At 41.7% G+C, this 24,000-nt stretch overlaps 1 protein-coding gene and 1 non-coding gene across 2 annotated transcripts; both read left to right on the forward strand.

Annotated features, from left to right (window-relative positions):
• Positions 1-5,472: 5,472 nt before the first annotated feature.
• Positions 5,473-5,544, forward strand: Trnah-gug (transfer RNA histidin (anticodon GUG)). The gene has a single exon. It is a non-coding gene; the product is annotated as a tRNA-His (tRNA).
• A 1,011-nt stretch (positions 5,545-6,555) lies between these two features.
• LOC145474528 (uncharacterized) lies at positions 6,556-23,970 on the forward strand. Its single transcript, XM_081455148.1, has 4 exons — positions 6,556-6,824; positions 7,233-7,452; positions 17,833-18,092; positions 18,568-23,970. The coding sequence occupies exons 1-4, from the start codon at positions 6,567-6,569 to the stop codon at positions 18,724-18,726; spliced, it is 897 nt and encodes a 298-aa protein (XP_081311274.1). The 5' UTR covers positions 6,556-6,566; the 3' UTR covers positions 18,727-23,970.
• The last annotated feature ends 30 nt before the right edge of the window (positions 23,971-24,000 follow it).

Here is a 24,000-nt window from a genome sequence, read left to right on the forward strand (position 1 = left end):
TTCCCAGGACGCACCCTACGTATCACAAACACCTCTTCGGTCCAACCGGGTAAATACCCTTTCTTGAACTGACGGAACTTCTTGTTCAGTCTCACACGATCCCCGACTTTCAGTGGAGGTCGTCTCGATTTTTTCCCTTTTTTCTTCCCGTAAAGAGTCTCCCACACGTCCTCGCTATTAGCTAAAGTCACTTGATCGGGAGCCATCTTGATACTGCGATGATACGATCGATTGTACCCTCGTACCAGATCTTGTAACACGGGCACGAACGTCATCGTATTCTTCACGGTGAAGTAGCGGTACAAACGTTCTTTCAGGGTCCGATTGAACCGTTCCACCACACTGGATTTCGTATCCCCACGCGTCGAAAAATGATGAATGCCTTTCTGCTTCATCAAATCCTGAAACGTCTTGTTGTAGAATTCCTTCCCGTCGTCCGTCTGGAGATTGATGGGTTTTCTACCTCCTTTCAGGATCTTGGCCATGGCTTCCGTCACCGCTTTACCCGTCTTGCTCTTCAAGGGCTGGACCCAGGCGTGCTTGGAAAACACGTCCACCACCGTCAAGAGATAACGATACCCTCGATTGTACCTCGAAATATTGATCACCTCGATCAGGTCGGCCGTCCACTGCTCGTCGATGCCGAACACCACCACCGGGACCGTGGGAAACCGACGACGTCTGGGTTTGTGCAACGTGTACCCCAAATCCCGTTGCAGGACCTCGCGAGCGCGTCGTACCGAGATCTTATTGGCCTGGGCGAATCGCGTCAGACCGCCCAGACTACCGGGTCTAGAAGGATCCCTATACCGTCCCAGTAACGTCCCGGTCGAAAGCGGCTTCTTCTTTTGACCTTTCTTCTTCATAGTCGATAAAGTTTGTAAATGCACTGTCTCCACAACTCGAAACGTTGCTCCCGTACCTCGAGATACTTCTTAAATGAATCGGGTTGCCGTTTCAACCACAAGATATAAACCACAAAACGCATCACGTTGGGTTCGACGTCGGTATAGTCAAACACCTCCAAGGGCGAATCACTGAAGTCGTACGGGATGGGTTCACCCTTACCGTATCGCTCGTAGACTCTATCGCACTTGGAACACAAGGTCGTCCAACTCCATCGATCGGCCATGGTCGCACACACTCTCGTGATCAACCAACTCAAAGCATGAGACATAATGATTTGAACCCAATTTTTTATTTCCACTTTCTTATATGTACAAAAAACGTCGTGCCTGATTGGTTCTTACGAAAAAACAACTCTGATTGGCTAAAAACGAAAAAAGAAGGCGAAAAAGACTTAGTCCGAATCTGAAAAGTAGGCAACATATTCCGTGTTCTTACAATCTTTACCGTACTCATTATCACAGTCTTCCTCATAGGTATCCATGGCATAATATTTACAGTTTCTCCAATCACATTTACCGGGTCTCCACTTCAGGGCTTCCTCCTCGTCCCCCTTCACATAGAATGCTTGACGCATACTCTCTCTACACTCACCACACAGGTCATCCTCATCCGCTTCAAGGGCACGGAAGAAAAACCGATCCTTCCACATATCACGCTGACGCATGATATCGTAGATCAACTCTTCCAACTTCAGACACGTTTCCTTGTGAGCGCACCTGTTGAACGTCAGTATCTCCTCCACCCTGGGACTCTTGTCGTTCTCCAACACCCGTCGTGATAGGTCACGAGCGAACCGCAAGGGCTCAAACAGATCACGGATGGCATCGCTCATCATGTACGTGAGGTTATCCGTGGCGATCAAACAGGCACGCTCGGTGTCCAGGGAGGGATCCCGACAATGAATGAATTTGAATTGACCGCTACCACTTCTGTACATCACGCGACACCACTCACCACAGAACAAATACACATGTTCGTTCTTCTTCATCGTCTCCAAAATCGTACCACCCCAGTCAGGACGACGTCTCATCAAGAGCTCGAAAGACCACAGACAATCGGGTATTTGACCTAACGGTTCGAAGAGATTGTCAAAAATGTACATGTCCACTTTGGCATCCGGAATGGCATCGAGATCTCTTAAAGTGTGTACCTTCTGATCCCCGATCTTCTCCACGAGGTCCCGAATCTGGTTCGAGTTGCTATAGTAAGTCATTCTCTTGCCTCGTCAAACCTCTTTCTTCCTAGATATGACAATTCAGGATGGTGCTTCGGGTCTCCCCAGTCCGTCAGGTGTCTTTGAAGCCTAAAGTACAAGGGACCAACAACGTGCAATTCTAAGTCAATTAGCCTCACATAGGACGATCTTTCGCCTTCTTTTTCGATTATATCCAAATCGTCAGAAGCTCGATTCAAATGTCGTCTCAGATCTTCAATAATCTCTGCCACGTCTCTATCATTCATAGGTCTATAGGTCATCACCGCACCAAGAGCAAGTCGAGAATGATTCACTGCGTACAACGGGCTCCTTTTATACCCGCGCCGCGGATCCACTTTTCACTCCGTACTTTCCCGGATCACGTGCCCTTTTTCAGATCCCGCCAATCGCCATGAAGACCGTCACATGATCCCATCACACCACCCGAATACGATTGGTCGTCAAAAACGTCCATAAAGTCGAACCACGCATTCCATCACGAATCACTTTTCTCATCAGTCGACATGGATTCACACGTCGAACCCGACAGAAAAAAGAAAAAGAAAAAGAAGGGGGCGCGTAAGAAACTGAAACTGCTCTTGCCCAAGAGAGTGGAAGGAGAAGTAGGAGGAGGTAAACTACAATCCACCTTAGATAGATGGTTATTCAAAAAACCTCGTACCAGACTACGTTTCAACGAACGCGTCCTCTTCAAAGAGATCACCCCGGACTCGGTCAGTTGGACCACCGTCCCTCTCAAAGGCTTCTCGCAGCCCTGGAGCGCCTTTTCGATCCAACGCCAAGAAGTCAAAAGCCAAATGAAAAGTAACCATCACAAGCGAAGGCAAAGACTGACCCCCAAAAACGTGCGAAAAACCACCCACATCCTAGAAACCATGCGACGGGAAAACACCTTGTTGGGATACTAACTCAATCTCTATCTTCCTCGTATAGACTCAAAGCTACCTGCCATTCAAGGCGGATGCCTGACAGTGATAAGAGACTCACCTCCTCGAACCATGCAAGTCCTGGAAGCCATGGGACTCGACAAATTCAAGAAAGATGACCTCGTAGAATTACCACCTGAAGTGGACGACCAAGGAGAATTCACCGAAGTCCAAGTGTTGGAGGAATTCGACCCCGATCAGTTCCTGAACCAACTGAAACCACAAGATCCCACTTGCCCGCGTTGTATGGTACCCATGGAATATGGAAGAGTGAAAACCCCCGAAGGTGGTACCTGGTGGGAGTATTACCGATGCCCCTCTTCCAGATTCTACACCAAGTGTTATGTGACCTGTGGCGTCAAAGAGGTGAGCACTTACCTGAGACGCGTCGAAGAACAGACCCACCCCTGCTACAGGAACATCGACCCAGCGCGTTTCCGATGTCTATGCAGCAAATCCCTGGTCTTAGCCACCTCACACTCTCAGTCCAACCCAGACAGGCTCTATCTCAAGTGTCCCAAGCGTACCTGCAAGTTCTTCCAATGGATCGACGAATACCCGCGAGGAGTCGCCGAAGCCATACTGATCAATGGACAGAACCCAAACTAAGAAAAAGACAGACACAGTTTTTTGTAAAAAACACACTCCGATTTTTATTTTTCAATATTTTTTACATGTTGGGTAATCTATCCTCCGCATCGATCATCGCTCGCATTGTCACTTGATTACATGAGTTAAACGTACTGTAATAAAAATTGATGACGTTCACATAGTGTCTCGCTGTCTTCTTTTGTCTCCTCGTCCACGTGGACTGAAAAGGCTCGAAACCGTAACATAACATCATTCGGTGAAACGTAATACGGTCCACGGGCGGCTTCACTTTAAGGTCCCATACAATGTTCTTACGTATGGCATAGATCGCGTTGAACAAGGTCCTGCCGAAACACTTCTCAATGCTCCGGTACTGGAACAAACTCCGCGTCCAGTTTTCCCTCTGCTCATCCATAAAAAACAAGATTTGGTGGAGCATTACCTCGAGCTGACTGGAATCCTTGATGCGCGAAAGCCAACGTCGACCCGCCAACAAATCCCGGATGGGAAAGTTCATGTCCTCGTAAAACCGGGTCCAGGGTGCGTCCATTCGGTCAATCGCTTCTTCATAGGTGACATCGGGCTTTCTCGGTCTAAAATTGTTTTGAATATATATCTCCCTCAAGGCCATAATGACGCTCAATACAAGTTCAAAACTCAGAGTGAAGATCGGGGGCCACGCGGATTCGCTTTATGAAGATCCGTCCAACCAATCACAGAACAAGACCAAGTGACGTGTTACCCCGACCCAGGGGATAGGGGGGTATCCCCCTACCACACCCACTCACGGTAGGAGACTGGACACCATTATACCGTGTGTATAAAATAAGCGAGTTGGACCGTTCACTTTTCACTCTGAGTTTTTTTCAACTTGTATGAGCGCCCATTACAGAAGACTGTGGATACTCTCGTTGCTGTGGCTTCTCGAAGTACCAAGTGAGTATGGAAGTATTAGAGCAGTGTAACGTAGAGTTGACTACCTGGGAAAAGCGGGTGAGAGAGTGGATGAACGACGAAGAAGAAGAAGAAGAGACCCCTTTGTACAGGGACCTAGAACAACTTTTAGGTTTTATCGAGGTGGCCCTGGACCAACTAGATCTTTTGGGGCTGGAAGAGAGGTTGGGGGTCCTTGACGAGGACGATACCAATGATTTGGTGATTCACATAGACTGGGTCCGAAACACTTACAGACAATTGCTTCAATCTTAGACATGGAACACGACCCCCATTGTTACGTCTGCAAGCAAACCAGACCCTGCTGCCGCCTACCGCTCACAGCGTTGGGTAAACGTGGGACCCACGACAAATTCGTACGTACACTCTCGGGACCATTGAGAGAAGCCTGGGGACTAGGGTGCGTCTGGGCTACCTGTTGCGGAGCCATCTATGGCGTGTATCCCAATTATGAGACCTCCCGTTACGAAGCCGTCTTCCTGGGCAGCCATTACGAAGAAGCCATGTCACGTGTCAATCATGTGAAATCTTTTTTTGCAGACAAAATGGGCGCCAGTCATCAGGACTGTGCACACGTCCCAATCTGTCAATAAAGCAGTGTGTCCAATAAAAAATTGTTTTTGCTCTATTTTTCAGACTCCATGTCTCGATTTTATAAACCCGAATGTATATGGTGCAAGGAAGGATACACTCCCAATCACAGTATCAGCGACTACTTCCTGACACCCTGTTGCGACCAATTCTTTCACGGATCCTGTAAAGCCCTCCACACCTGGTGGCTGAAACCCTCCCAAAGACTCTGCCCTCATTGCAAAGCCGTGAATTTCGGACTGCCTCCCGATGACAGCCCCAAAACCAAGTCCTAAAGAGGTAAGCGCTTCGATGGTCTAATGGTGAAGACGTTGAGTTGTGGCCTCAAAGACCCAGGTTCGATTCCTGGTCGGGGCATTAAAAATTTTTTCTTTTTTCCCTATAGAGACTCCTGGCCTGTAAAATCTGTTTGGACGCACCCCACCCCGACGAAGATGTCATGCTCCTCTTCCTCACCCATCACTTTCCCTACCCCTGGTACATGCGAAGAGACCTCTCCAAAGTCTGGCCCTTCGGACGCGTGTTCGAATCCTCCTCAGGCTTTCACGGAGAATTTCTCACCCCACAAACCATGATGCTATCCCTCGTACACCTGGGAACCAATGACGTGCAAGCACTCAAGACGATGCTAAAAATCACGCAACAAACCATGTACATTCTCTCGTTAAAGGATCTTTATTAGTTACAGGCATAAATAAAAATGTTTTTTCACTCCTCTGATGGTGACGTCATCGTTTCGATAAATGCTTTGTACGCCAACTCTTCTCTGTTGTCCCAACAGCTATTCCACTCTTTCCATCCGGCCTCAAAACTCTCAGGCAACCTCTCCAAACGCACAGGTTCCTTATCCTCCAGAGACTCGTCCTCCAACATCTTCCTTGACATGGCCTGTCTGAACTTTATCACCCCATCCGCCAGCTTCGTCATCTCTTTCTTCAGTAGGTTATCCGTACTATCCCTAACGGAGCTTTTCATAATCTTTCCAAGAAGACTATCCTTCACGGCATCCAACACTCTCGCTGCAAACTCCTCTCTCGGAATGTCATCCGGCAACGCTCCTGCAGGAATACCAATCACCTCCACCTTCGTCTTGCTCTCCTCTGAAGACATCTTCGCGTCGATCTCAAAACAACAATACCCACTCGATACTCACGCAAACCCTTTTATCACCCCATCCGAACCTCGATTTCATGTTGCCCTTATTTGGGCATGCAAGAGCTGTGACGTCACGGGCGCCATGTTTTACCTACCTGGCGGCCATCTTGGATTTTCAATTTTAAGAAAATGTATGGGAAAAAATTGGTCACGTGGTACAATCCCTGCACGCTGATTGGCTACTGCCCCAAGGGGCGCTATTGACTACTGATGATGATTTCACCATGTCTTTCGGCGTTTTAAAAAACGTGTTGTTACCTTCCATAGAGGAGGCTGAAGGTGGAAAGTGGAGCATCGATGAAGCAATGAAAAAGTTGCAATCTCCTGAAGAAGGAAATCATTGGAAAGTTACATTTAAAGAGGGGGTGGATCTCGACGAGAAAGTCCTGGAGGGAACCTCTTACGAGAAAACGTCGGAGGATTTTATAGCAAGATACGATTTAACATACGTAACGCCATGTTGGCATGAAATAAGATGCAAGGTAACTGCATATACAGTACAAAATTGTTGCCTCCTGCACAATGCTGGGCACCAAACAGTGGCAAGTTCCCCTTAGTTGATGAAGATACTTCCTCAGACAGTGTTTCAAAGGTCGCTCAGTTTTTACTAAATCAAATTGTTAACAAAAATAAAATTAACGTGACGGTTGCAGCATACGTTAAAATGAAAGAAGCTGAAATAATAAAAAAGGGTGATAGGCAGGTATATTGAAGGAAGACTTTGAAATGACGAAATTTCAAAGAATCTGCCGGCCACGTAGGCTAATATTCTTTTCAATAATATCCTGTTCTGGGTATTAGCATCTGGCAAGTTTAGCTATTACCCATTTGTGCCATGTCGTTAAATAAAGTAACAAGGTAGCCTTTAAAAGTTTACTCGTTTTCAATAGGTCTGGGTGACACAAAACAATGCCAATAAAAGGTTGGAGGATATACCAATCCCTTTCAATGACGTCAAGAACATTCTGGAAGAGAATCACTTTGAAGATGAACTAACACGGTCACGATGTCGAGGATGGCTTGTTCTTCCATCACGAAGATATCTGCAGGCTGACATTTTATTTCCTGGCTGTGAATTTGACTGCAGATTTACCATCCGTGGACGAACAGGTGAAGTTTGATGTGATTTATTGTATTAAAATGTCCTTGCACGGATTAACATCCTGTGTATTCTCCCTTTTGGTGTAATTAATAGTTATTCCACGAGCAAGCGTTGGATATGAGATGGTAGAGAGCCAATGAGGCGCGTAGCGCCGAGTTGGCTACAATCATCTCATATCCAACAAACACGAGTGGAATAATTGTTTTATTAACAACGCCTCCAAAATATAGAAAACTAAACTAGAATAAAAGAAACGTCTCAGAAAATCGCGCGTACGCTTACCATATTTGTAGAACATGGAAAACTCTCGAATTGCATTATCCAATGATCTAGTTTTCAATAATTTGATATCTGCCATTATACGGTTACATATCACTAGAAGATATGTAGCCTAACAGCCAGGCAAGGATATTGACAAATTTTATACGGGGCTTCACTAAATCGTTGCCTGTATCATTTCTGACAGACAAGGTAACTCTTTCCTTCATCTGTCACAGAAAATAGTGCTCCTTTGACACACTGGATCCCCTCTCAATACGGATCACTTTAGTAAACCTTTAAAACACTTAAGTGGCAGTCTCTCTAAAAGCGGTCCACTGCATTTCTGGTGGGAAGAAAGTTTCCCTCAAACTTTTCTCAGTGAACTATCTTGGGCCAGAAGTAAATGTAAAGACTTAAGTTTTTGCAAATACGTCAAAATATATTTTTTTTAGAGCTCAAAACAATCATAGCCGGGAAATGCCTAAATTTGAGCGTTCCAAGGAAGGAAAATTGCCTAAATTGACGAGCTCGCTGCTCAAAGACCACCAAACTTAACAAAAAATTGTTATTATCCCTACATTAAGTGATCCTTCAAGGGTAAGGAATACACATTACTTTTGATATATTTTGTTTTGGGGATCCTGAAAATTTATCTTTTACCGCCCGTTATATCACTTTCTGAAAACCTGCGAAAGTAGCTTGTCTTCGCTGGCGCTTATTTCCCAAGTCCAGACCCGGCCGCTCAAAACTCTACCTGAATTCTGCTAAACAAGGCTTAGGAAGCATATAAATATAAAAATACCTTGCGCTTTTTATCTTCCTTTCCCAGAGCGACTTCGAACTTTCTGTGCTTTGTGCGAATCTCACACTTTATTATGCAAATTAGTTGTCACGCTAATTCAAATTGTTTTCATTCAAAACGCTCTCATGTTCTTTTAAGAGTCACTGACCGGAAATATCGAGAATGGCTGGCCAGGTTCGAAAACTCGAAAATCCTGTAACTTTGCCTGAAGAACGCTTTTAGGCAGTTACTTTCGAAACTACTATTCCGATTTTCTTAGAATTTAAAGTATTCGAGAAATTGGCCAAAAACCAAAATACTTTTTACCTCATTAAATATGCCAAAAATATCTGGAAAATTGACGAAGTTCTCGGTATTCGCATTGAAACAATTTACAAAACTAGAACACGGGGTAAACGTAGCATAAGAGCTTTACCTTTCTTCTATCTAACAACAGCAAGTTTTAAATTTTTCAAGCATTTTGAAGGGTTTCGTCGACCGTCGAAGAATTACCTTTGAAAACGGCAAAAGTTACGTAGTTTTACGGGCTTAAAACGCATCTTGGTATGTCCGATATGGAACTAAAACAAGTACTGTTCAAAAGAATGTCGTTTCTACTATAATGATATGGAAAAAAATTTCTGGGCAATTAAGGTTCACACAGGTAAAATGTAAAAGTTCGCGACAGTCTCTTCTCAAATTTGCATAATGCGGTATGTTCACAGAACTGTATTGTTGAGCACTCTGGTCTGTTTTTGTTCCATTTGTGGGCCATGCTTTGTGGGAAATATACAAAACGAGAGTTGATCCATGTCGTTATTACAACATCGTTTCATTATTTCACGCAAGGTACATAAAACTATAGAAAAAGCCCAAAATATAAGTTCAACACGCTACATGTATTACGTGACTGCCGTCACGTCATATATATTTTCAGTTAGCTCCAAGTAATTGGAATTCCTAGATTATTGAAGTTTAGACACTTGCTTATAATAGAGACATATAGGGTTTTGTCTTTCCCGACAATACACACTCGATTAGTCTCCAAATATTCGAAAAGAGACTAGTCTTTTAAAGTATTTTTAGCCATATGTCTCGATTTTGATCTTGATGGAAAACGAATTAAATAAATGCACTAAATGAAACGAAGAGGTTTTATCAACGTGATCCAGCTAGACCACGGAAGCAGGTTTTCTTGAAAAATAGAGTTATACTGTTTGAAAACTATCCTGCGATCTGACCTCGGTTGGAATTCGGCCTAGTCCTATTTCTTCATGTGTACCTCGTACTAAAACTAAATAAAATGTCATCCTAGCAAAAAGTTGGGGGAGGGGGGGCTTAATTCGACACGTGAATGGCAAGAGCACGCCGTTCGAAGCCAAGTCGCGCTACTGCCGTGCGGAACGGCATTAGGCCTGCCGTGCTGTAATAAGTAGTCGCGCCGACTTCAATTTAGCCTGCCGAACTGAGTGCATGCATGGTTTCAAACGTAGTGCTACTTCCGCGCTTGAGTCGAAGTTCTCGGTGTTCGCATTGAAACCAATTTACAAGACCAGAACACCGGATAAACTAAGCATATATGAAAGCTTTACATTAAATTAAATTTTGAGGGGTTCCGTCGACTGTCGGAGAATTGAAGCCTCTATGGCAACGGCAAAAGTTGCGTAACTTTACGGGCTTAAAACGCGTCTTAGTTTGCCCAACATCGATTCGAAATAGATACTTTGACGGAACTTTTGGTCTTCTTCAATCAGTATTTGAAAAAAAAGCAATCTGGGCAGTAAGAACACGCGCCAGCAAACACAAACGTCTTTGACGCTAGATGAACTTATTTGCATAATTGACGAAAATTGAAAAGTCTCTTTATAGAATGACTACTCGATATATTTCTAACGACGCTTTTTTTGTCGTTGTTGGTGTCTTCAATTACTTAGCCTTAATAGTCTCCAAACGATAAAGAAAGAGGGAAAATCGATGGTTAAAATGACAACCGTTTACATAACGCATTATCCCCTGTCATATTTTGGCTCAATCCCCTAAACGGTACCGCAAAACCTCTCGCGGTGGACCTTTTGAGGATTAATCCCTAAAATTTACGACAAGCACCCCTGTTATTTTTATATGAGTCTTTCCCCCTCCCCCCCCCGGGGGGGGGATGACTAAACTTTGCATGCCGTGTAGCGCGACTTGGCTTCGGCGTGCTCTTACCGTGTCGAACTGAATTCATAGCCAGCCTGCTGCATCAGCCGCCGTTGCTAATATTTGTAGCATTTGAAATGGCCTTAAGCAAAGCAAGGGTCTTCCGATCTTCTGCGCAACTGATTAAATTCGACGTTTGGAATCACCGCTGCTCTCTTGTCATTGCCACTGCCGGACAAATTTATTTGAGGTCGGCACGACAGAAGCACGACGTTTGGGCTAAGCCAAATTCCAACCGAGGTCAGCTCGCGGGATAGTTTTCAAACAGTCTTACTCTATTTTTCAAGAAAACTTGCTTCCTTGGTCTAGCTGGATCACGTTAATAAAACCTCTTCGTTTCGTTTAGTGCATCTAATTAAGGTGGCCGAACACAGTTTTCGCGCGCGCTTTTGCTGATGCAATTCAGCGCGTGCACAAGTATCGCAAAAAACAAACATGCCGTCAACAGAACGATTATTTTATTTACTCAACACCCGCAGTATCTGTGCTATTGTTCTCTATAATTGAACGCAGCGTATTGATGGCTTTAGTCTTTTATTACAAAGATATGTTAGAAAAGGTAACGATCCAAAGAACCCAGCAATTCTCAGCTTTTTCTTTCTTACCGAAAGAACCCAGTTAAATGCAGCGCATGCGTAGTAAGTAAAAAAATTGCGATTGAATGAAAATTGCACTCTTGGAAATACGCCTATTTCTCGAGAACTACTCATTAGAATTTCACGAAATTTGGCACGAAAATACTTTAGGAAATAAGTAACTCGAGTATTGAAAATGACTGAACTTTAACGAAAGAAATTCTAGATATTCCAGTGAACCTTCAACAAGGGATAATTAAAGATCTCTCTGTTAAACTATTGGCAAAATGGTGTTAACTTGTGAGAATCGTTACAAGCTTGTTGCATGCAAATTATAAAGAAAATCTAATGACTAGATTTTTTGCAAATAAACAAAAGCGATTTTAAAGGCCTGTTTATATTTATTCATGTTGCCATGGCAACGGCACATACGTCAGCTTAACCAACAAAAAAAACAAAGTTTGTGTTATTAACTAGCTTGCTGCCATTTTTGACGACCGAGGGATCAAGGGTTTTAGAGAAAAAGGTGAATGAAACACAGGTATCAAAAACTGTGTTCAGTCACCTTAATTCGTTTTCCATCAAGATCAAAATCGAGACACACGCTAAAATTTACTTTAAAAGACTAGTCTCCTTTCGAATATTTGCAGGCTAATCGAGTGTATATAAACGGGAAAGACAAACCCTGATGTGTTTCTATTATAAGCAAGTGTCTAAACCTCAATAATCTAGTTAGTAATCCTAATTGGAGCTAACAGAAAATATATAATACGTGACACCAGTCACGCAATACATGTAGCGTGTTTAGTCTATGTGACTTTGAAATTATATTTTGGGCTTTTTTCTGTAGTTTTATGTACCTTGCATGAAATATCAAAAACGATGGTGTAATAACGACATGGATCAACTCTCGATTTGTATATTTCCCACAAAGCATGGCCCACAAATGGAACAAAACTCAACAATATATAGTTCTTTGAACATACCGTATAATGCAGATTTGAGAAGAGACTGTCGCGAACTTTTACATTTTACCTGTGTGAACCTTAATTGCCCAGAAATTTTTTTTCCATATTATTATAGTAGAAACGACATTCTTTTGCACAGTACTTGTTTTAGTTCCATATTGGACATACCAAGATGCGTTTTAAGCCCGTAAAACTACGCAATTTTTGCCGTTTTCATAGGGGCTTGAAAAGACAATTCTTCGACGGTCGACGGAATCTTTCCAAATACCTGAAAAATTTAAAACTTGCTATTGTTAGATAGAAGAAAGGTAAAGCTCTTATGCTTCGTTTACCCCGTGTTCTAGTTTTGTAAATTGTTTCAATGCGAATACCGAGAACTTCGTCAATTTTCCAGATATTTTTGGCATATTTAATGAGACAAAAAAGCTGTATTTTCGTTTTTTGCGAATTTCTCGAATACTTTAAATTCTAAGAAAATTGGTATAACATTTTCGAAAGTAGCTGCCTAAAATAGTTCTTTAGGCAAAATTTCAGGATTTTCGAGTTTTCGAACCTGGCCAGCCATTCTCGATATTTCCAGTCAGCGACTCTTAATTAATCATGCCACGTTTAAGATACAGGGATCCGACAAAAACTAAAACTCAGAAACGGTTTAAATAGGTAGCATTGCTGAATTATTAGCAGTGATCCCCAGACGCTATGTGGAAAAGTCAGGAAAACGTGCCCGGAATATTTGCAAATTTGGTCACGGTCCATTACTTCTACTAGTCCTGTTTATAGACCGGTCAGTTTGCAAAACGTTTCCAGTGTTTTGATTCTTTCTTTCCATTTTCCACTGATGTTTGTAAAGTGAAAGGTACTATTTAGCCGATGTTAAAACTTGAAAATTGATATCAAATCTTTACAGAACGCTGTAATTGAAATCGACAACATCGTGACCTTCATAATCTCAGCTGCGTTGCACAAGCCACAAAGATTTTACCTCCTTATCTACTCCAAACACTGCAAAGTCAGCCGATGTGTACAGGTTCGTACAGGGTGTATTCGCTTTAGCAATACTCATTATCTTACACTGAAACCTTCCTTGCTCTTTGGTTATAATGGGATTGCGATGCATTTGGAAAACACTTCAAAATGAGCATCGACTTGGTGACAATTATTGTTCTCCTAACTAAGTAAGTACTTCTTTATTTAATAACGTTTTCGTAACCAAATTACTCAGATGATTCTCATATGTTTTACTATACTCCAGAAGAGCGAGAATCAGGATGATCAAAAAGTCAACACAAGGATGAGAATGGGTTGTGTTGTGGTGAGGGTGTCCTGACCTAACAGCTATGTGAACTCAGATGCCTCTCAGGGGCAGCTAATTTGACCTTTTCTCTATGGAGCAGTGCCCCTATTACCTCTGAAACTGCTTTCAACACATTACAGCCAGATAAAACACCAAATAACCCTAAAGTGTCTTAGCTGTCGTAAAATCCATTTCAATCGCTTTCTTGAGAAATGACGTTAAATGTCGTTTTGATGATATACATATAACACAACATATAACATATAACATATTTTATATGAAGTCACAAGTTTGGAGCATGCGCGTGATCAGGACAATTTTCTGTCATGTTACAATTTTATACATAGGCAAGGTAACCAAAATCGCTGCGCAAGCTCGTTAAATTTGGATCCAACAGGCCGATGCCCCCGGGGCTGGGGCCCGTTTCTCAAAGGTCCCGAAAAGCCGTAGCAAAATCTCAAACCTTACGACTACAGAGCTGTTTTTTTCACATATTCCTAATATGAAGAGAAGTTCCCTTCATACAAGAAGTTTCAGGCGTATATACCTCTCTGTCTTTAAATACTGATTAACTAAAAATGGCTTTCCGGACCCCAAAAGTTTCCGGTGCTTTCGAGAAACAGGCTCCTGGGCCGTTGCTCTCAGGTAATATGGTCTAAACGCTTACAGGTACCACTAATACCTAGTCTCGTCCCCAGATCAGCTGCATACTATTTTTAAATACCAGCGTCTTTCACTGTCATTACTGTTGGATGTTACAACTACATTCTGAAACCATTTCCTTCACTTTTGTAACAGGATCTGCCTTGGTATCTCTAGGTTGAAATGGGAGGTCGAAATGTGTACAGATCTCTCTAAGCACCTTCGATTTGAAAGTTGGTAGCTTCGCCTCTCTTGCAAACGTGCACAGATCGTAAATATCGTACAAGATTGGGTGGGTCAAGCCTACTTTCCCCAGGACAGCTTCCCTTGTTTCTCTCAAATGCTCCCTGTCTACACTAACTTGCAAGCGTACTCCTCTGCTAAATCGTCATCCTCCTCTGTTTCTGTATCTAGTTCACCTCCACTCATCAACTCTATTCGCTTCAGACTTCGACAACCACTCCGTTCTATCAAACATTCTTTCTCCATCCATTGTGGAAGCAGTCTGTGTATCCTTCGCAACCTGGGCTGGATCTTCTTTCTGACCAGTGTCTTGCCCGATGTTAAACTTCTGTATCAGGTACTGCCTAGCCTTTTGAGAAAATCTCACACTTGCGTGTTTCTTTTGAAGTGCCCATCCCATTTGCAATCGTGAGGTACTTTTCAGGGATTCTGCCTCCGCCGTTGTTGCTCCGCTTGAACTTTTACTTTGCGAAGTCAATGTCTGGATGAAAAACTGTCCCATATAAAAATCTAAAACTGAGGTAAACTAGTTTGCAAAGAAAAACGATGAAATGTTTTAATGCCTGTGTTATGTAACAAAAGGTGTGTAAGAAAGTTACAATTTGTTGTACGCACCTGAATCGACTTGAACAAGAACACAATACATTTGATGGCTTTAGCCATTTCAAGATTCACTGAATATCGGCTCTTTGCCCTTTTCTGGCTCCTACCAGGACGCCCTCGAAGTGCTGGATACTGACAGGCTGCTCTGGGTCGCCAGAACTTCCCATATGCGTGCCTGTGCTTGGCGCATACGGACATTTGCGCGACAAGCGACTCGTCTAAATCAAAAAGGCCAGCCCTCGCCAAGATAAGCTGTCCCTCTGTTGTGGTCTCTCGTGACAAATGGATGGAAGCAAGGTGACTTTCTATGGAGTCATTGCATTGAAGTAAGCTAATGATACCCGATGTTCCTATTGAACCCCACAAAGGTCTGTACACGTGCGCGATAAAAAGCACGACATTTTCTTTCGAGATAGGTATCCGTTTAATCTGATTTGTCAAACACGGTGGTAAAATTTAATCATGTAAGCTAGGCTTTAGCCAAAAGTAACACTACACAACTAGCACTGAAATTTCTTGCCAAAAAAGCCCCTAAAATTAAATTACAAAATTTGTGCTAAACGAGGCCACCAAAAGTAGTTATAAAATTGCCTATTCCTGTTGTTGGGCGGTCGCTTCAACGGGTAATAAAAATAGCCAAAATTGATTTTTTTTTTTTTTTTGATATTAATTCTTGCCGCGCAAACTATTTCAAGTTACTAAATATTTAACTTCGCTCATAAATGATACGGACATATTAATCCACGAAAACCTACAAAGCTAAGCCATGTCGCCTTTCAATTGTCAGTTGCCGAATAGAAGATAATAAACAGAATAGAAGCTCATTGAATTGAATGCATTGGTCACAAATTGTCCATTTCAGAGTTCATTGTAGAAGCCTTTCACTTGTATTGAAAGCTGAATTTTACATGTTTAAGTATTAGAACCCTCAGCCCCAGTTCAGACGTCGTGCTTTTGCCGTGCCGAGCTAAATTCAGGAATTAAGTTCGACAAAAGCACGGCAGGAGCACAGCGTCTGAATCAAACTTTTGAATTAAGGCCGGCAAGCAATTGAGTTCGACAAGCCTTGCTGTGCTTTACGACTCTGGCGCGGCAGCGATTCAAGCGTCGTGCTTCTGCCGCGCTAAACAAAATTAATGTCTTTTGGCGAGGCTGCGTTCCCACGGGGAGTTAGGAGGAGAATTTTTACAAGGTATCGCTATATCCTGAATTTGGTTCGACTCTGTTGGCTTTTGTAAAACGCACTGGGAACGGTTTTGATGACTGAAGTTGCTGGATGTACATTTCCGCTCCGAATTTAGTAAAGCAGTTGACAAGGGGCAATCCACCCTACATATCGATGGTACTACTACTGGAGGGTTGACCTCCTGAAATTGAATTTCGGAAATCAAAGCGAACAGTTTCGTTAAGGCCACCGTAACATTTGTCGAAAAAGTCTCTAGTAAAGCACAGAGCGGTCTCGCGAGCCTCTAAAAAACTCATGATTACACCAGATTGCAAGTTTCAACAGCGGGCGTGGAATCCACCGCGAGAAAATCCTGATCTTGAGGACAAACTCTCCATATTACGCAAATAACAGTGAAGAAACATAAGTCGCATTGGAAGACGAATCCCACATAGCGGGAGCGAGAAGAACTGGCTAGAACTCCACGAACTGAAGTCCAATCCGAGCATTACAATTTCGCCCACAGAAACAAATTTTTGTCTGGTTCAAACTCATACACTTTGACACTTGAATAGCCGATGAGCTATATGTCTATTTTTAGTAAATTTAATCATCACAACACGATCGCATGTGTACAGTTTGATTTTGAGGTCGTGTAAATAAAAAAAAACGATTCGCGCTATAATTTGGACCGTGAATTTAACAGGGAAAAGGTCAAATAGGACTCCTCTGTTTCCCGTGTACTAGCGACACTAAAAGTCGGCATCCGAGAAGTTTGCAGTTTAAGAGACTATATGTCGCATATTTGTCGGCTAATTCGCATATTTGTTAGCCAATTTGAGATAAGACTGATAAAGTACTTTGTATCTTTCCCCCGTGAAGCAAGGTTTCTTACCTGTTACTGTGGTTAGCACCCACGTTCCAATCTAGTGGACCCAAGTTCGATTCCGGGATTCGTCGGCTTTTTTTTTTCGTTTTTTTTAAGCCACTAGTTTTTTTCTTTTCTCGCAGTTCATGTAGTGAGGGGAAGGTTTGCCAGTTTTTTCACCTCATGTAGTATGCACGAAAGTCGTTTTTATTAAAAAAAAAAAAAAGACTACTGTTATGACAAGTATTGCCAGAAGTCAAAATGCCCGGTCAAAATGGTGAATAACCCGTAACAAGAGACCACACAGGTCAATCATCATCCACTGGGAAATCGACGGGTTTGCCCAGAAAGCACTTTGATTCATATCACTAATAGTCAAGGTTAGAGCATCTTACTTTGCTTTTCCTTTGTCCGCCATTTTGAATTTTTGAGCGGGTCACCGCTGTACACTCGTTCCCAGACTCCCGTTCCCGGTTCTCCGTTATCAATGTTACTAAAATCAACTAATGAGGGTGAATAATCTAGGTTATGAGTGAATTCATCCATACATCTACCAAACGGCGAAAAGTGAACGCGAAAATTTGGAAGAATAAACTAGTAAACTGAACTAATCAGGTTGAGATACGTAGCCGACGTGTCTTATCAAATTTCTAACTTTGTAGGAACAAATAAAAGAAAAATTTCCTTCGGCTCTCCGTTAGTTAAATTCTACTCAAAATTAACATACACATTTAATATTAATGTGTAAAAAAATTATGTCTTGTTCATGCTGAGTTTTTCTTACGATAGATTGCGCTCTGGTAGCAGACTATGCACCCAAAGCAGAAGCAAGACACGTTTTATCAAGACATCTTTCCGGATTGACTCTGACGGATGGAGACCCTTTTGAGCTAAGTCTGCCAGACAATGAGATACCAGAGGAATTTCACTTGATCCATAAGCGGTCTTCCAAACGAGCTATGTATACTACTAATCCAGAATTTGCAATCATTCTTTCCAAGGAGATTTCATGGCACAGTGACATTGCAACAGAGGAGTTAAGAGAATCGGTAATGATTGAAATTCGTAGATAAACACTAAGAAAATAACCTGAGTAAAGGTTCTACTGCGGTTCTTCCGGTCGCTACGAAACTGCAGCGTTCCCAAAATACGCGTTCCCCAAACGAGCGCGACCGTAGTTTAAATACCTTTGCGAAAAGTGAGTTTGCGACTGCTGTGGCCTCGAACGTATGCCTTTGCCAGGGCAAAGTGACGAAGGGTTGACACTCGAAATGTCAGTTCTGCAAAGTCGCTACGGTGATTCATTTCCAGTTGAAAAATAGCTATTTGTAAGAGCAGGATAAATCGTCAACCAGTTGTCCATCTAAAGCTATAAAACCAAATCCCACGGGAAACGCTGCATAGCCTAATCTGGTTATGAAGACTGCAGTAAAGTAAATATTACAGTTCAAATTTTTGGAATCTCATTGCATTATTGAAAATACTATTTAGATGCATGATTTACGCTTTTTTCCTTCACTGCAGACCGACCTTCATCTACACTGCAAAGAATGGGATAAATTGCTAAGCAGTAAGGACTGGGAACCAGAGGTGATAGTTGAGAGGATTCCAGAGTTCTTCCGCTTTGTGAAACAAGTTCAAGGTTTTGTTGCGCAGGAAATAAAAGGACGTAGAGTGAAATAAAAGACACTCGTGTTGTCGTGTTTTAGTCTGTAAATAGAATGGCACGTCTCTCTTTTAGTCTTATGACGACAGCAATGGACTTCATACAGCGGAAACCCTCGTAAACGGACACCCTGGGGACACGAAAAAGCAGTCCGTAACTGAAGCTGGCCAATTACGAGAATAGTTCTCGTTAGCGGCCTGTAAGGGAACAAGAGACCTTCTCTTGAAGGGAAAGATGGCCGCTTATGGGAGCTTGCCTAGCTTACAAAAAACATTGTAAATACAAAAATAACACCGATAATGTACAGGACTGACCCTGCATAATTGCAGCCAGCATGAACTTTAGCATTAACAGTCTCACTGCACCAAAAGCCAGTGATACAGTTTACAAATGTTTAGAAGCACAGTTTCAAAGCCAGACCCAATTTCTTTCAAGTGTCTGCTCACTGGAGCCTAAAAACAAAGGGAAAGTCTAGATCGTAAGCCCTCAAAGTGGCTTCCCATGAGAACTGGCACAGTCCTTTTTGTGACCTTAACTCAGAGGTACCAGTAAGCAGAGGAAAATGTCCCGGAAGGAAACTTAACTCCCAAACTTTACCCTCTTCAAAATTTTGTGCGAGTTTTATGAAGTTTAGATATCTGTTTGCAGCTTGATATGTTTGTTCAGTTGTTGGGGTCTTAAATGTAATAAATGTTCCTAAATGTAATGAAGGTCCTAAATGTGATAAAATTTGGCCCTAAATGTAATAAATGACCTATATGTAATATATACAATTTGCCCTAAATGTAATAAAGGTCCTAAGTGTAGTAACGTTTGGTCCTAAATGGAATAAGCTCACCGACAGCCATATTGGTATTTAGGCAGTCTAAAAGTCGCACGTGACGCATTATTTGCAGTAATTACATACAGCGACTAGCAGAGTAGAGGCACAAGCTCAGTGTCTGCGGAACGAAATAAGAAATAAGGAGCAGAAGGGGAAAAGAACACAGGATTTGAAAAAATATGCTCGAGACGGTACAGCCAAGCCGGATCGTCAAATGTCCGAAAATGCTCGAGGGGTCAGGGGCTGCCAATTTTCATATTTCTTTACAAAAGCTGTTGACTAATCGAGCCACCTTGAGTGCTTTCGCTGGGGCACCCTTTTAGGCGGGCTATCTTTTTTTGCATGTACGTAAACAGTTATAACATGAGGGTCTCTATGGCGTTAACCGTTAGTCGCAAAATGGCCAGAAATTTAGCTGTTAGGCGTAGAAAATGGAAAAAACTAGCCGTTAACCGTAAAAAATGTTAACGATACTGAAACTATACACGCCATAAAATCTAGATGGTTTTCCCACGCCACGTCACGCTTTGATGACGCTTTCTGAACTTGAGTGGAGGGGCTCTGAATTTTGCATCCAAAGGCGGGCTTCGTTGTAGCCCGGTAAGTCGGTTAGCCGGGCATTCTCTTTACATATTAAGAGCGTAAATCCGAAAATATCGAGAATCGGCCGACAGAAGCGAAGTAACGAATTTTTTCTTATTTGGCCAAAAGAACCCTTTTGGTTAACTATTTTCGGAAATGACATCAAAAGGCTCGATTTCCTTTTCCTTTCTTCGAAATTTGCAAAACTTTAAAATTCGGCCACAGGGCCTTCAGCGGCGGCCATGAGGCTTGAAATTTGGCACATGTTCAACATGCTCGTATGGACGTACCAAACATTGTCTTAACATGTCCTTTACACAGTTTGTGGGGCATCTCTTAAACTTTACTCGGGGCTAAATGTTGTTTAAAAATGTTGCTTTTTACAAAATAGTTAACCCTCGGAAGTTGAACCATTTACAGGCCTAAAGTGACAAGGCTAATATTAGCAAACTTTGAACTTGTCAAATGCTGTCTGTTATATTTCAGTCAAGTGAATAAATATAACCAAATAAAAGCAGGTTCTTTATTCTACCTGCCTGGGAAAAATTGCAGGTGGCCCGTGAAAACTGTTTCGTTGGGAGAATTTTCCGTGAGGTCACTTTGACGCATATCTCACTTTTAATTTTTTATTGCGCAATTGCTAGTATTTCCGACTTTTTTATTTTATACATTCCCACTAAATCTTTTAAGGTAAAGAATTGAAATAAATCCAAGATAAGAAGTTCAAACAAGTTTTTACAACTCAGCTTATCAATAGACCAATTCAATCTCTTTAATGGTTTTTCAATAGCACTGGTACTTTATCCTGAGTCACGCAAACTATTTCACGCGGTAGCGAACGTGACCAGCTGGTTGAAAAAAAAAGGGCAAAAATATACATGGCTAGAATGATCCTTTTTGTCACCAATTTTATGCAGTATGACTAAAGGGTCTGTCTACTTTCCGTCTAGAGAATAAGACTGGTGGCCCGTAAAAGTAGTTCCGTTGAGAGAATTTTTCAGTAGGCTCTTTTAAAGCACATCGTATCAGAGTTCACTTTCTTAAATAAATCTCCCAGTTGCGATAATAAAACGGAATTAAAATAAAATTAAACATGGAAAGAACTTAGCTGAAAGGTTTCTGAGGGTAAGTTAGTATTTCCATCTATATTCTGCCTTTAAAGGTTTACTATTAAACGGTTACTGTTTCGCTCAAAGTTGTTTACTTTACTTTACTTTACAAATATTTGGTTGTCTTTGATCATACTCCCGATCAAATTGATCATATAATCGGCTAGTGTGATCTATCTTCTGGTAACACAACGTATTTATTACGGCTTCACAGCTTTACACAGCACTTCGTTTTCACGGCTTTCGACATGCATCGTTTTACAACTCTTGCAAAGAAACACGAAGGAACAACGCGAGTCACGTGACGCTACAAATACTATTGCGGGGTACCCACGGGGTACCATTACAAGTCAAGTCTGTTCGGTTTCTTGCTTAGTCTACCCGTGCGGGTGTAACGGGCTGTAACAACCTAATCTACCCACAATTCAGCAGAAATTCCTTATAGGATGTACTTATGTCGTTTTCAGTTTTCCCTTATTAAATTGTTGGCGATACGGAATTACTTTAACATCGCATGGACCTGTACTGGAATGTAAACATTCCTGTAGATGTTTACTTAGGTCTCTTTATTGACAGTCAGTAACGTTTAAACGACAACCAAACTTTAACTGGATAAATATTTACTACCTTGAGTGGCGTACTCAGTTTTAAACTTGATGCGTTCAACCCCGGTTTGCTTTTAGCGTGTGTAACACCTCCTTTGCGTACTGCTACTTTTCTACTGAAATTGATGAGCCTATTGTAGATCTAAAACCTATATAAACGACGATTCTCATTTGAAGACGGTTTAACTTGCTAAGTAAAGTTCTGCATTCTACAAAGCTAATGCAAAAAGGTCATCCTGTATTGTGAACTGTCAAACAGTTTTGCCATATCAGGGTTGCTACGTGACAATAGACACGCACGTATACTCATCAACGACAGGAGACTAATAAAAGAAAAATTTGGAATTGAGAGGCACTAAAGCATCACTACCTATCTTATTTCCTTCGTCCTTTCTCCTAGCAGATTTTTGAGGTCACGCAAAGCAAGAGTGCCCTGTAACACAGCACACTATTTTCTCAGTACCGACGCCGTATTCTCACAAAAAACAAATATAGCAGAAAGCAACGGACTGCAGGTTAAAGGAAGGATTGAAAGAACATAAAAATTGGCATCTAATAGAACAGGCCTCTTAGTATTTTAAGAGAGGCAATGACAACTCAGGCAAATCAATTGCTGATCACATTGTCACGCAACACAATTTAGGGGTGTGATTGAGGAACAAGTATTTTCACTGGCCTGAAAATCGTATCTTCATCAAGGTAAACTTTATGAAAAAAGTAGCAATGCGATGAAGATCCAAAGTGACTAGCCTATTGAGAATTCCAAAGCTAGAAATGAATCTGTTAATATACGTTTTCAAGGATTTCCGTTTAATTTAATAATGTCTACTCAGTTTATTCCGAAGCTCGAGTAAAATATTTAATCATAAAGTAAGAAACATAAACAACGTCTTACTAATATACACCGATTCTGGAATATACAATATCTCAAACTTTTTCGTGAATGGAAATTTTGCATATGAAATTACTACAGCAAAGCAGACAAGTGTTTACTAGTGGCAGTGATACTGTAAAGTTTAACGCGACGTTCCTTGTTTAATTTAATCATACTTGTCTATGTTTTAAAGATATCCCTTTGACGTTTCACGAATTTTGTATTTCCATTGCTTGAGTGGCTATCTGTACTCGTTATAACAAAAGTATTAGCTATATTGCATAAGATCCATGTCAAAAAGGATCCATCGAAGCCATAGTCAAGTTCGCTACCGTGTGAAATAGTTTGCGTGACTCTTGATAAAGTACTAGCGCTATTGAAAAAACAAACAGATTGGTGTATTGACAAGCTGAGTTGTAAAACCTTGTTTGAACTTCTTTACCTTAAAAGATTTAGTGGAAATGTATAAAATGAAAAAATAGTCGGAACAATAGCAATTGGACAATAACTAACAGTTGAATAATTAAGTCAGATATGCGTCAAAGTGACCTCACGGAAAATTCACTCAACAAAACAGTTTTTACGGGCCACCTGCAATTTTTTCCAGGCAGGTAGAATAAAGAACCTGCTTTTATTTGGTTATATTTATTCACTTGACTGTAACATAACAGATAGCATTTGACAAGTTCAAAGTTTGCTAATATTAGCCTTATCAGTTTAGGTCCGTAAATGGTTCAGCTTCCGAGGGTTAACTATTTTGTAAAAAACAACATTTTTAAACAAAATTTAGCCCCGAGTAAAGTTTAAGAGATGCCCCACAAACTGTGTAAAGGACATGTTAAGACAATGTTTGGTACGCCTATACGAGCATGTTAAACATGTGCCAAATTTCAAGCCTCATGGCCGCCGCTGAAAGCCCTGTGGCCGAATTTTAAAGTTTTGCAATTTTCGAAGAAAGGAAAAGGAAATCGAACCTTTTGATGTCATTTCAGAAAATAGTTAGCCAAAAGGGTTCTTTTGGTGAAATAAGAAAAAATTCGTTACTTCGCTTCTGTCGGCCGATTCTCGATATTTTCGGATTTACGCTCTTAACAAGCTCTCATGAAGAGTAGCTTCGAAAAAGAACAGGAGCGAGGATGATGGACATCTACCAGAACTTACTCAATAATTCATGTGTTCAAACATTTTAAAAGACATTCGTGGAAATTCATACCTTCTATTGTTTCTAAAATAATTAACTCAAGGTCTGTTGATGTTGACTCCTGTTAAATAAGACATGCAATAAAGATAAAGTGAAA

This window comes from Orbicella franksi, unplaced genomic scaffold (assembly GCF_964199315.1).
Source record: "Orbicella franksi unplaced genomic scaffold, jaOrbFran1.1 SCAFFOLD_254, whole genome shotgun sequence".
NCBI lineage: Eukaryota > Metazoa > Cnidaria > Anthozoa > Scleractinia > Merulinidae > Orbicella > Orbicella franksi.